A 14,251-nucleotide genomic window follows, 5' to 3' on the forward strand; every position below is an offset into this window, starting at 1 on the left:
CTGCAAAAACCCTGGGCACAGAGCCCTAGCAAGTCCAGAGTGGCAGGACCTGGCAGGTCTGCAGGGGGTTGACATGTTTGCAAGTAGAAGGGGCAAGGTTTATTGCAAGTGAGTTCTTTCTTCCTGGCTCCTTTCTTACATAGCCCTAAGCAGACAGAGCCCAAAGTGGGTGGGGCTACAAGCTGTAAAGGGCCATCAACCTAACCTTACTCAAGCACCTGTGCAAAAGGTAGAGGGGACATGCACTTAATGGCAAATGGGAAAATATGACCCTCTTTCTCACCCTTCCTGCCACAGCAGATTCTGAGGCCCTTCTTTAAAAAAATGAAGATGAACTTGGGCTGATTTTTTTTAAATGGCCTACTATTGCTTTGACAAGTAACACGGGAATACTGCAAGTCTGTACAAGTCATGTGGTCTACTGCAAGAACCAAACTCTAGAGCACCTTGTCAAAGAACATTTTACTGAAAATGCTAGTTTTTTAAGCTTTGGAATTATTTTTGGGTAAAACGTTACATAGATAAGCACTCTCCTTTGACAAGCATCTTAACTGTTTCATGTTTGATTAAAATATTATTTTAATTTCTAAGAAAAGGTAAGACATTTTACTCACAGCTTGGACTCTTCCAGTTAACAGTGTAGTCAGCATCAATAGTAGCAGAACCTGCATCATCATCCTGTAGAAAGTAAAACAAAGCATTAAGCATTTTTGTTTTCAAGCACTTGTGACTAAAAAGTATTGAAACATAGTCCCGGAACCCCTCTACTACCCTTCACACCAAACTTCCTACCTGTAGTAATAGTAGGACAATGGAGTAATCTGTCCAGGGAAGCTGTGCAATCTCCTTCACTGGAAATTTTCAAGAAGAGCCTAAATAAGCATTTGCTTGGGATGGTTTAGGAATAGTGCATCCTGTGCAAGGGGTTGAACTAAGTGATTCTTGAAGTCCCTTTCAATCCTATGATTTTCAAGTTGTATCACCCACCATGAAATAATTCACCCATCATTGTCTCCCTTGACATTCTCATTAACAAGCTAAGGGCATAAAGACTTGATGAAAGTACTGTAAGGTGGATTCATAACTGACTGGATCATTGTGCTCAATGACTAGGCATCAATGGCTCAATGTCTAATTGGGAGGAAGTATGAAGTGGGGTTCCCCAAGGGTCTGTCCTGGGCCTGGTATTCTTAGAATCATAGAAAATTAGGGTTGGAAGGGACCTCAGGAGGACTATTTAATATCTTCATTAATTATTTAAATGATTGAATTGAGTGCAAGCTTAGCAAATATGAAGGTGACACCAAGTTGGGTGGAGTTGAGAACACTGTAGGGCAGAGAGAAGATATAGAATGACCTGGATAGACTAGAGAAATAGTTTGCAATCAACTAGGTGAAATGCAAACAGGACAAGCGCAAAGTACAAATAATTACATGTACAAATAAAGACTGGGGAATGACTGGTGACAGTATTGCATAGTAGGACCTGGGGGTTGCAGTAGATCTTAGCTGACTATGAGCCAACAGTGTACTCTCATTGCAAATAAAAAGCCAACATCCAACTATGCTGTATTAACACGAGTATTGTCACCTGGAAATTAAGGGAAGTGATTCTTCCATAATATTCAGCACTGGTGAGGCTTCACCTGGAAGACTGTGTTCAGTTTTGTGCTCCACACTTCAGGGTGCCAAGTGTTGAAAGCAGAACCTCTGAGACCCAGCATTAGACATGAGTTAATTAATCAGTAACCCCAGAGTTACCATGAGTGCATATGTAAATGTTCAGGAACATGTAGAATGCAGAGGGCTTGTACTTTATAACACCAGTTAACCCATAATGTACAGCCCATAACACCAGACAATAAAAGGGTGAGAAGGCTTCAGCCTCCATATAGGGGCTGGAAAAACTATTAGAGAAACCTGTTGTTAAGAGAGCCATGACCTCTGAATGAATAGATCATGTTAGGCTGAGTGAAGTTCAAAGGCGAACATTATGTAATGAACTGTTACTGATCAAATTTTTGTTCGTAGAGCAGCAGGAACTCCATTATAACTGGCTTATAAAAAGGATGTCTGGAAGAAAGAGGAAAGGCAGATAACTAAGGAGGCCTGTTAGACCAGGGGTGGGCAAAATATGGTCTGCAGCCTGGATTTGGCCCACCGGGCACTTTCATCCAGCCTGTGGGCACCCACCAACTAGTTGTACCCTGCCCAGCCTGCTCACCTCACTCCTACCCTCATGTGCAAAAGGGCATGACCAGCCAGCTTGCAGCTTCTGGGTGGGGCTGCTGCTCCCACTGCTGCAGCTGCTGACAGACCTGCTTGGCTTCCCTGGCATCCTGCTCAAACCAAGCACTAGGTAGGGAAGCGGCAGGAGTGGGAGCTGCAGCTGGGTGGGAACATGAAGCATAGGGCTGTGGCCTCGTGGCAGTGTGGAGCCCTTGCCCACGGAGGCGGTGGGAATGTGGAGCTCAGGTGGGCAGGGTGTGGGTGTGAGGGAGGGTGGGAGCACGTGGGGACCACCCATACACTCCTCCCCCCGATGCACAGCCCTTGCCGTCTGGGGCTGCAGCAGCAGCAGCAGCAGCAGCAGCAGGCATGAGGTGCTTGGGGAGCTTGTGGCCTGAGCAGGCACTGCTACCTGGTGGCACACAGCTCCAGCCAGCACTGCACATGGTGGCAAGGACTGCAGCTTGGCTGGCCCATCTCTATCATGCAGGGCTCTGTGCGGTACATGTGCAGCTCCTGTACTTGAGCGCCACTGGAGGAATCCCATGTGATGGAGCTGGCTGCCTTTGCTGCCCCCTGCCATGCAGGTCCCTGGATTGTGTTGGGAAGCAGGAGGAGAGCCTCCCCTCCACTTCTGGTGGAGTCCCAGGACCTGCACGACAGGGGGCAGGGAAGGTAGCCAGCTTCATCGCGCGGGGTTTCTTTCTGTGGCATGCAAGTGAGGGAGCTGCTCATGCATCGTGTGGAGCTCTGCGTGATAGAGGCAGGCCAGCCAGGCTGTGCTCCTAGCCCTCACATGCAGCTCTGGCTGAAGCTGTGTGCTGCTGGGTGGCAGCACCTGTGCGGGCCACAAGCGCCCCAAGTGCTCGCCGCCTGCTCCTGCTGCTGCTGCCAGTGGCAGGGGCTGTACGCCATGGGGAGGAGAGTGTGGGGGGTCCCCACACCCCCCACCCTTCCTCACAGCCCACAAATGCCATGCACCCACATTCTGCCCCCACATATACACCACAAAATACCTTATTGCCCCCTTACACACACAGCCACACCCTCCCCACACATCCTCCACACCCCACCATATGCACGCACCCACCCCCAACCACACCTCCCACTCTCCACCCCACATCCCCCCACACACAATATACAAGAGTAAGACTTTATTTTTGAGCTATTATGCAACCACCCCTATACACAGTATGCAAACTCAAATCATGACAAAAATATTTTTGTAATAAAATTAAAATGTATTATAGTAGGTATTTGACTTTTAGCATATGCTTTGGGTTTTTTTCTGTTTCCAAGATGGCAACCCTCCCCTCCCAAAAGGAGTACTTCTGGGGGGCAAGGGGAGGGATTTCTGGTAGCAAAGGTCAAGGGTTAGGGGTGGGATGGCACCTGCCAAGATGGTGACCAGGGGACAGGGCACCTGGCAAGGGACAGGGCCCTCAACAGCTTGCCAAAACTCATTAAGCGGCCCTCTAGCCAAAATAATTTCTTGCCCCTGTGTTATATCCTCTCTGGTATCCACAGCCCCCAATGCTCTTTTGTGGGGTCCTTGAAACGTTTTTCAGGAGATGCAAAGCTCTGACAAAGCAAGTTGCTGTGGCACAGAATGGCTATGTACAGACAATCAAAAAGCCTGAGGCTGAATTGATTCAGTCTTTGCAGGATAGTCTAACTGCAGAGATTAAACTGAGAAACAACTGGACACACATTCACTTTTGATTCAGGTAATGCAGCCATATTCCTGCAGTGGCTCATGCCAGAAACCAGGGGGTGCTACAGCATGGCTCCAGCATGGGCTATAACCAACATGGGCTGTGTGTTCATTCCCTCTTCCTGCTGCACCCATTGTCTCTGGGATTTGCAGTCCAGAATTAGAACAACAGGACCCTGCAGGGTTGCTCACCACTTCCTCTTCCTGCTTCTAGGCGCCCCTGGGATTTGTAGTCCAGTTGCAGCTAGCAGTAACTTTCAGTAAGTTTAGCAGGGCAAGTCAGCTCTGTACTCAGGGGAGGGGGGTTTAACGAGGGGAAAAGAGATTTTAACCCCCCTCCCTGGCCCCAGACCCTAGCCAGGGTTTGCCCTGGGGGGGGGGGGGGGCAGTCCCTATGTTTTCCCCCTCCCTCCAACATTTTTCTGTTGGATCAGACAGCACAGCCCAGTCCAGCCCAGGGGTGGAAGGCATGCTGGGATGTTGGGAGACTCTGATTTAACTTGAACAAGGAAGGGGTCTCGCACAGAAGTTTCATAAACTGGTTGGATGAGTTATGTCTGGTACTACATCCAACCAGGTTCACTTAAAACCAGTTTCAGCCATTTTGAAACTAGTTTATGTGCACTGAACTTCTGTTCTGCTACAGGTGTAAACCAATTTCTGATGTCATCAACCAGTTCATGTGTAACTTCTGCCCCTATTCAATGTGGTTTGCTTGGAAACTTCCAAATATAAGGAGAAGAATGCTGCTGGGACTGGAAAGACATCCAGACCACTCCTTTTCACATCTTTATAGCGATGAAGGAATGGGTGATACCGAGCCATCGGATTCGGGGGGATTCATTCACACACGCGAAACAGAAAGACTGCCTGCCAAAAAAAGGCTGGGAAAGCCAGGGAATTCTTGCTACACGATTGTACACCAGGCTCTCTAATCCAACGGACTTTCTTTCCGGGTATGCTCCGGGAAGATTGCTCTCCAGTCTGGCAGATGAAATGTACATCACTCAGTTCAGACACCACTGGCCAGTGGCATCAGTACCGCACCTCATAGCCCAGGGGTGTCAATCCCCCCCTCCTTGTGGGCCGGGCGGGTCCGGCTAGAGGACTGGGCAGTGGGCATCAGGGTTCACGCCGGTGCCCCCACGGGGCGCTGAGCCCCAGAGTTTGGTGGCGGGCGCCGCTCACCCTTCTCCCAAATCCCCGGCTCCTCTGCCCGCTGCAGAGGCTAGATCCAGCCGTGGGGCGGTAGTTTTGACAGCCCTGCCCCAAGGACCCGCTTGCTTCCAGTGCCTGGAAACAAGGCACACGGGCACGGGCCCCGCAGGGTGATCGGCACCCGGGCTACCTGCAGGGGCATCACCCCGCGCCCGCGCCCGCGCCCCGCACTCACCCTCCCGCTGCCTCCGCCGAGCCGAGCCCCGCTCCAGGCTCCCGGGCGCTGTGTGCGGGGCGAGGCAAGAGCCGGGCCCCCAGGAGGAGGAGGAGGAGGCGGAGGGAAGCAGCAGCAGCCCTGACTGCAGAGGGGCCGCGCCCCCCGCCCTCCCATTCCTAGCTGCTGGGCGGGCGGAGCCCTCCGCTTCCCCGCCGGCCAGGCCAGGCGCAGAGGCAGCCGCCCGGCGCGGAGGGCGGACGGGACGGGACTGGACGGGGCGCGACGCGACGAGCCCCGCGCTGCAGCAGGATGAGGCCGTGGCGGGGCGCGGGGCTGGTGCTGGCCGCGCTGCTGCTGGTGCTGAGCCGGGAGCCGGCCGAGGTGTCCGCCGCGGTGAGTACCTGCGAGGCCAGCGGCGATGCTGGGGCTCATGGCCCGGGACCCTCGGGCTCGCCCCTGCCCTTGCGGCGGTCCCCAGCCGCGCGGCGCCGCCAGGCTCTGGGAGGCGCTCCGCGACCCCCGGCTCGGGCCATCCTTAGGTTGCGATTTACCGCCCGGAGCGGCGAGGCTGCGCATCCCCCGGCCGACACGATCCCAGTCCTGCTGCGCCGCCCTGATAACCTGAAGGTTTCTCTGCAGTCTCGTTGACAAAGAAATCCAGCGCCGCTTGAAATAAGTCCGAAATATACCACTGTTTTACCCAAATGTGCTTGTGTTTGGCAGCAGACAGAGCCTTAGAGAGAGTCAAAGTAGTATATCTCCTAAGGCAGTCTATCATTTAGTATTTACTGTTGCCCTGGGCTTTTATTGCCCTGATCTTTACTGTCTAAGGCAGGAGTGGGCAATTATTTGGGCCGGGTGGCTGCACTGGGAGTTTTGATGAGCGGTTGCGAGCCAGGTCAGCATCCTTGCCCCCTGCCACAGCTCACCAAAACATCTTACATGGGATGGGGCTGCAGGCAGGCTGGGAGGAGGGCGGGCAGGCGAGGCCAGGGTCACTGGGTGGGGACACAGGGTGTTGACAGTATGGGGCAGGCCCCCCCACATCCTGGGTGCTGGCCCTGGATGCAGCTCCCCACTGGCTCAGCCATGGGCCCTACCTGCGCAGCTCCCAACTGGTCTGCATGGACACCCTGGGTCAGGGCTGAGGCAGGGCCACAATCTGTTTGGGGCCTGCCCCTGTCCTGTGGGTGGTGTGCAGGGGGTGTATGCATGTGTGTGTGGGGAGGGGTATCTTGCCAGGGTGTTAGGTCCTGGGAGTCGGCTGGGGTTGAGGGGAGGAAGGGGGGAGACATGTGCAGCACAGCTCACCCAGGCCCTTGTGTGGTCCATGGCTGCCCCCACTGCACTCTGCATGGGGCCAAGCCCTGCCCGTTCCTGCTGGGACAGCCCATACCAAGCTCCTACCCATGTCTGCCAGCCCAGCCCTGGCCAACATGCATAGCTTATTGTTTGGGCTGCTCCTAGTGCAGATGCAGCTGCCCAGGTGATGTTTATTTTCCCTCACCCGCAGCAGCAGCTCTACCTTCTCCTGCTCCTGCTCCTGCTCCTGCCCCTGCTGCACAACTTTGGAAGGGGGAAACTTCAGCTGGGAAGCTCCTGGTCCAGTGCATGGGGCTCTGGCTCCAGCTTCTGGCCACCTTCCATCTGTTCCATTCTCCTGCAGATGGTTGTTTACTGCACGTGGTGGGTGGAGTGCGTGGAAGGGAGTTGGAAGCGTAGCCCTGTGCGCTGGGGCAGGAGCTGGACAGCTGTAGCTTTTCCCCTGCCCAAAGTGGCACAGTAGGGGCAGGAGCAGGAAGAGAAGGAGTTGCTGCTGCTGGAGGTAGGGGGAGCTGAGCAGCACTTGGGTAGGGATCAGCCCCATGTGGAATGCTGTGGGGACAGCTGCCAGGCTGCATCTAGTCAGTTGGCAGGCACCCCACACTGGCCAGATCCAATCAGTTGGTGGGTCAGATCCTGCCTGTGAGCCATGTTTTGCCAACCCCTGATACAAGGTGCTTATAGTTTTCATATCTAAGCAATGTCTGCTCCCCACAGCTCCATTCTGCTCTGGGATGGAATAGAGGTGAGTTGTACCTGGGGTGGTGGAGCGGGCGGGGGGGGGGGGGAGGGGAATTGGGATTGGGGGGGGCAACATAGAAGAACAAGAGAAGGTCCAGAGAGGGGCAACCAGGCTGGTGGGCGATGTAGAGGAGCTCCCCTAGGAAGAAAGACTAGGCCTGTTCAGAAAAAGAAGCTGAGGGGGATGGGGAGGGAGGGGAGGATATGGGGGATGGGGCAGGGAGGGAGGTACAGAGAAGAGTTTCTACAAAACTCTATGGTGAAGGAAGAGTAAGTATTTGTTACCCTCCCTCTCACTAGACAAGAATGAGTGGGGTGACATGAACCTAGTCCATTGAAAACTAACAGGAGGCAATTCTTTTTCATGCCATGGGTCATTCCAGTGTGGATCTCACTGCCCCCAGATGTTGGGGGGAGCTGAGAATTTAGCATGATTCCAGAAAAAAAGGGATGGGAGATCTTGGAGGAAAGGGGCAGTGGGAGTTATTGAATAGGGGATTGAGGGGCACAGCTTTGGCACTTCCTAGACGAATGCGGGAGGCTTCAAGTGAGACAGGAGCACTGAGAAAAACAGACAAACACTGGTCATCCTCAGTTTACTCTCCCCTTCAGCATCTACTCTGCTGTGTTACACAGGAGACTGGACAAGATGGATTACAGTCTGAGCTAGTAAATGGTAATCCTTATGTTCTTACAATTGGCCCCTCTCTAAAACAGCTGCAGATGGCTTTTCCCCTCTGGCTGGTCCAGTAGCCCTCCTGCCAGGGGAAATGTTCAGGTACTCATTTGCTGGGGCATCTGTGCACATGTGTAAGTACAGAGGGAATACCTTCCTCCTTCCACTTCCTTTTTTAGGAGTCTCTGTGCCAGTGAGAGTTCATGTCATTCAGATCTGGGTGGCAATGTATTACCATATTGCAGTTCATAGCTATGTACTGAAGCCTGTCAATGCTGCTGCTGGGATGTGTGAGACTTTGTAGACTACACTGTCTCCAGCTCTCCTCTTCTCCTCCCCAAGCTCCCGCATTATGCTCTTCCCTGTGATTTAGTGCCTGGGGTGGACCATGCCAGAGCAAAAAAAAGGGGCCTTACACTGCAATTTCTATTGAAATCGTAGCAGCTTTGCTTTTCCAGGCATGCCCATGAGAATTAAGGCTAATAATGTTTTTGTTTTCATTTGTTAACCAGCCTCTCTTTCTATTTTGCATTAACTCAGCTAGATTGATTTCCAAGCATCATGCCATAAGGCAACAAAAGCATGCTTTGGAAATGAGAATTGCTGCAGTTCTGTGAACCTAGATAAACTTTAAGCCTTATATAGGTATTCTTTCTTAAGCCAGCTTGCTGTATCAGTATCCCACCTTCCCCCACAAGAATCCTGACAGCAAGTACAGCAATAGTCATAACATCTGTGAACGTCCCTGAATACCTTCAGCACTGACTTGACAAGCTATTGGGTCCTCTTCAGTGGTCATTGTGGTTGACTGCTGTTTGTTTACTGCACCCACAGGGAGTGGTTTACTTGTGGCGGTGGAGAGTTGGTACAGATGGCTCATAAATTGAAATGTTTGCATGGGATTTAGAGCTGTCCAAGGAGCAGAACTTTGCTGTGGAAATGACGGCGAAGTTGGCAGGATGATCCCTATGTATTATTTCCTAATATGCTCAATTTGCAAGATTTTTCCCCCCCTGTAACTGACTATCCTGCGAACTCAGCTTAGGCTCTGGGAGTCATGCTTGGCTGTTGGTAATTTATATAACAAACAGTAAAATCTGTCCTGTAGAATAATACTGGTCACAGTCTGATTGGATTTGGCTCATGCTCTCAAGGACACTTGTAGAATCCTATTACTTTATATAGAGAGGCACAGATGGGTAGGCTTGCCTCTTGGTTTCCATCCAGGGCCACAACAGTCAGATGCTGCCTTGTTCTGTTCACAGCATCAGAACAGTCTCACTCATTACACGGTGTACTCACAACTCCTCCACAACTTATATACCTGTTTTGCCAATTCTTCCACTGTGGTTTTTACTGTTGTACTTTGCAGTCTTTTAGTCCTTTGGCTCAGAAGTTCTAGTTTTTTTGGCATCCAGACTACACTTATATAGTTCCTGCCCTTCTCCATTGAGGGGATCCTGAAAGGGGCAGGCTCTTTAAGCCCTCAAGGGATAATCCATCTACTGCTACCCAAGTGGTTTTGCAAAGGGCAGGGAGAGTCCGTTCATCCATTCCTTCCTTTACTTCCTTCCATTACAAGTTGTAATTGATTGGAATGGTAATCAGCTCTGTTGATGGAGCAGAAAATGTAGCAAAATCTTGTTCACATTAATTTAGCTATTTTATTGCTGTAGGATAATAGGAATCAGAGAGTCAAAATTCATTCTTTTCCTTCAAGGATTAGAAGATGTGACTGAATACACACAGAGAGAACATCTCCTGAGTAGGATGTTGTTGCTCTTATAAAGAGCCATGCAACTTAAATCAAGATAACATGCCTCAAACCAGCGAAATGAAACGCCCCTTGACAGCTTCTGTTGATGACTGTCAGGTAGTAGTTTGGCATTACTGGATCTACTTATTTATAGCTTTATACAAACTCATGGTAATTTAGAAGTATAATTGGCAATATTTTGTAGTTACTATTAGATTTTGATTTCAAAACTTGTAAGTATGCTGAAGTGAAAACAAAGGGCAGTTTTGTGTTCACATCAGGCTGAGGGACTGTTCCCTTGAGTTAAGTTACATAGGAAACTTGTTTTATGGAACTCTGCAGGAGTTGTCATTTCCAGCACCCTTAAGGCTGTGGTTTTCTTTGAAGTAAATCTCTACTTCTTAGCTAAGTAATTCCAGTTCAAAGAGGACAAAATGCTGTAGAAGTCTTAGCTAGTGTTTTGATATCTTGTCTGTGCCACAGCAGTTGGATCATAAAATTCTCCATGCTCTTTGAACTAGAACATATCTTCTAAGTATGTTTAAATGGTAGGATGATTTGACACTGATATAGGAAGATTTAACACTGCTGATCTTCAGTGATGTGAAAGAGATGCCCCTATGATATTTCAGCTGCATTTAGCATTCTCTTTGAGATCCAAATACACCTTCCATTTGAGTTCTGTGGAAGTTTTGCTGTTGAAATAATGGAAGAGAGAGAGAGAACAATTACTATTTAACCTGACAAGAAAGGTGGGCTCGAAAAATAATAAAAGCAAGCACAACATTTTATCATATAGTGCTATTGCCAGTTTCTAGTGATAGTTCAGTTAAACCAAGCTGATGCTAACTCACTTTTGTGAATGATTTCATTCAGTTATAAAAAAAAAAATCATTCTGGTTGCACTTATGGCAAAAACCTAGCTTGAGAGCATCCTTATGGTCCAAACCAATTTTAAAGATTTTTCTTATTATCAATAAATCTGTAATAGAAGAGTGTAATGTAACTAAGTAGTATAGCATTCAGTGCATAAATCAAATAAGTAGTGCATGATTTATGGAACTACTGTGATATCTAGTTATATCTTTCACCCATGCTAAATAATTCTCAGTGTTGTATATATTAATATATATATTGTTTATGGCTTATTGCAGACACTCATTTCATTTGAATGTAGAGATTGTAATTGAGAGGAGTTTATGTAAAAAACAAAACAAAACAAAACAATTAAACCCAGGTCTTGGATAACCTCAAACATGCCATTTCTTGTGAATACACTCCATCATGAATATTGTTCCTTTTGTAAGAGTAGACTAAACAAAGGAAGATTTAAAAACTTCAACCAAAAAGGGAGAGAGAGAAAGAGAGATTGCTTTCTCAGTGTTTAAAAGTTCTGTGCTGCTGCTTTCTCAGAATTTCCACTGAAATTCCCATAAGCAAGTTCTTAGCATCTTGCAAGGTCTAGAGTAAAGTGAAACATTTGAGGATGGGCTGTTGTCTAGCTAACTTTAGACAGTAACCAATATGGAAAACTTACTGGACATGGATCACATTGGTAAGAACTTCATTTCCATTTTTGAGAGGATGTCATTTAATTTTTCTGGGGTGAATTCTGCAAGTATTTCCATATTACTAATTTTTCATGAGTTGTTGTAGTGCAGAGGTGTACAACCTTGTGGCCCTGTAGGCCAGATGAACAGTGCAGGCCCTGTTTAAAGTCCAGATCAGGCCCTGGGACTTGGCACTATGCCCTCCTATCCCAGAGCACCAGGATTGGGCCTTGAAGGCCTTTCACCAACCTCTGTATCCCCTGCATGGGCCCAGTGCTACCTCTTCCATTCCCATGTGCTGAGATTGGGTCCCAGGGGCTTGGTACTGTCCCTTCCTCGCTCCCATGCACAGGGATTTGGGCCCTGGGGCCCTATGCTGTCTCCACCTGGCCCTGGATGCTGGGATTGGGGGCCCAATCAAGAACATAGGGCATGGGGCTTCCCATGGGTCCATAAGTTTGGCAGCAAAGGAGCGGTGCAATCCATGGGCTGGAGTTTAAGCACTCCTGTTATACTGTAATACCTTACACCAAGGGTGCTCAACATCTGGCCCATGGGCCAAATGTGGCTTGCGGAGTCATTGCACTGGGCCTGCAGGGTTCCTCATGAGTCATAAAATTTGGCAGCTGGGGAGCAGTGTCCATTAATATGGCCACCCTTCTCCCTGCCAAATTCCCAAAGCCCAAGCCCCACTCAGCTGGATGGGGCCAAGCCGGGCCCCAACCCCTTCTCCTGCAGGGCTGGACCATGCCCTCTACCCTCCTGGGGCCAGACTGGGGCCTAGCCACACTCCTTTACAGGGCCAGGGCATGCCTCCTTCCTTCTTTTCCAGGACCAGGTTGGGGCTGGGCCATGCCCCCTTCCCCTTGCAAGGCTGGGCCACACCCCCTTCTCTCTCCATGGGGCAGAGTCATGTTTCTTTCCCCTGCAGGCCTGCGTTGGGGCCAGCTTACTCCCCACCCTCCTCTGTGCGGCCAGATGGTGACTGCTGCTCTTACTGGGGTGCCAGATCAGGAGCATCAGCTGGATCCAGCCCATGGATGGACCCGCCACTGCCAATCTAGCCCACTGGGCAAAAAGGTTGAGCACCACTGCCATAGACTTTAAAATAGAGCAACATACATTCAGCAGGTTTTAGCCAAGTCAATATTTGTCACCTAATACTATACTCATCTTTCATTTAATATTCTTAGCTACCATGGTGATAACACTTTTTAAATGCTGGTGTCAGTTGGTGATGATAAGACAGAGAACAGAACTGATCAACATTTTTTTCTGAAGGAAAAAAGTTAGTCAATTTTCAGTGAAAAAAAAAAAGATTTAATCTTTTGTCAGATCCTTTTCATTAACATTTTTCATTTACTTTATACCACAGTTTTTAATCCAAAAACAACCTTAGTGGAAACTTTTAACACAACCCTAATAGTAAGTTGTTCTATTTAGCTTTTAAAGCAGCAGGGGGGTGAGAGCATTTTGGAAGACTAGGCTCAATTCTCAACTTTATTAAACAAAACAACAATAATCCCGTTACAGGTAAACTATTGGGCTATAGCTAACTGTGGATTAAGTGAGGGGGCCTCGCTCTCTGTTGGGAGGTCTGGGCAGGAGGTACTCGCCATAGTCTGAGGTTCTCTCCCCTTTTTCTCTCAAGCACTGACTTCTCACTGAGCAACAGCTATATGTATTAGTAGCTTAACATGAGCTACAATGTGTAACAAAATCACACCCTTTAACTTTGGGTACTCACTCCACTCTCAGACATTCCCAGAGGCCATTTTCAGGTCAAACTTTGCCTGCAACTTCCTAACCGCAACATATAGGTGCTACAGACCCATAACTAAAATATGTAGCAACTGTATAGCAGTAGTCAATACATAATCAATACAACAGTGTGTAACATTAAGTTTAAAAGACCAGTTGCCATAGGCAATCACCTGAACAGGGATTCCCACCCACTGATCTTTGAGTCACCCTTGAAAAAAGTCTTAACATTTCACATCCATCCATTTTCAATTGCTACTACGAATGCAGTCACAGTGGCCTCTTTTATTAGTCCACTTAACGGCTCTTGCTTGTTTTTTAAATTCTGTAATATTTTTCCCAAGGTCAGTCATTCCATGACTTAATCCTGTGTGGGAGTTTCATGAAGCCTTGTGTCACAACAATGGCAGCTACCTCCCAACACTTCTCCTTTTAGTGTGAGAAAACAAAACAAAGATTTTCTCCTGCTCCTCCCCACTTCCATTTTTGTGGTTAATAATGGCTTGAGCAAGCCTTCTGCATTTCTTAACAGGCTAAAAACCTCTTCTTGCTCCACTAATGCAGTGGTTTGCTGAATTTTGACCATTGCCTTTGACTTTTCCTTGAAAAGTTGCCATAGCAGGGCTTGAAGTACATTTTGTCTTCACTTAGGAGTGCCTCAAGATGTTATGTTTTTATACCAAAGATGTGGTTGACTGGAGTGATATGCACACTTGAATTTTAACAGAGTTAAAAATAGAGGGGAAGGGTATACCTTAAAGGTGTTCTGGGATCAGTGTGGTCCCTCAGGGAAAGGGAGGGTTTCCTCCATCATCCTCTACTGTTGAGGAGGGAAAATCCTACCATTTAAATGAAATTCAATGAGTATTAGCTTATCCCCAACCTAGTGTGGTGAATCCTGACCCCAAGTGTTGAGTTGTTAAAAAAAACCCCAAAAACTGGTTAGCTGGCCTTCACATGAGTAATCAAAGTTGTTGTGTGTGATCCCCTTTGCCCTTTCACAGAGCAGAGGTAGAAGGTGCCTTGTTCTGGGTCACAGGAGCATATGGGGTATATCCTACTAGGGGTCCCTTTGGACCCTTTTACCAATGTAATAGTTTACAAAAATGGCATTTGTAGTCCTTTT

At 48.7% G+C, this 14,251-nt stretch overlaps 2 protein-coding genes across 4 annotated transcripts in view; one reads left to right on the forward strand and one right to left on the reverse strand.

Moving 5' to 3' along the window:
- COL4A2 (collagen type IV alpha 2 chain) overlaps nucleotides 1–5,837 on the reverse strand; it is a 233,660-nt gene extending 227,823 nt beyond the window's left edge. Inside the window, exons 1-2 of one of the 3 annotated variants that reach the window (XM_059721085.1) lie at nucleotides 5,720–5,837; nucleotides 615–678 (exon numbers count right to left, since the gene is read on the reverse strand). In XM_059721085.1, the coding sequence (XP_059577068.1) occupies nucleotides 615–677 (63 nt within the window). In that variant the 5' untranslated portion in view covers nucleotide 678; nucleotides 5,720–5,837. Of the gene's footprint in view, nucleotides 1–614; nucleotides 679–792; nucleotides 847–5,336; nucleotides 5,482–5,719 lie in introns of those variants that run through there. The other 2 variants (XM_059721086.1, XM_059721087.1) reach the window with 2 other exon arrangements.
- Nucleotides 5,538–14,251, forward strand: part of COL4A1 (collagen type IV alpha 1 chain) — a 218,247-nt gene continuing 209,533 nt past the window's right edge. The window contains exon 1 of the mRNA XM_059721088.1: nucleotides 5,538–5,711. Within this exon, the coding sequence (XP_059577071.1) occupies nucleotides 5,628–5,711 (84 nt within the window). The 5' untranslated portion in view covers nucleotides 5,538–5,627. The remainder of the gene's footprint in view (nucleotides 5,712–14,251) is intronic.

The sequence above is a fragment of the Alligator mississippiensis genome, chromosome 1 (assembly GCF_030867095.1).
Source record: "Alligator mississippiensis isolate rAllMis1 chromosome 1, rAllMis1, whole genome shotgun sequence".
Classification (NCBI taxonomy): Eukaryota; Metazoa; Chordata; order Crocodylia; family Alligatoridae; genus Alligator; species Alligator mississippiensis.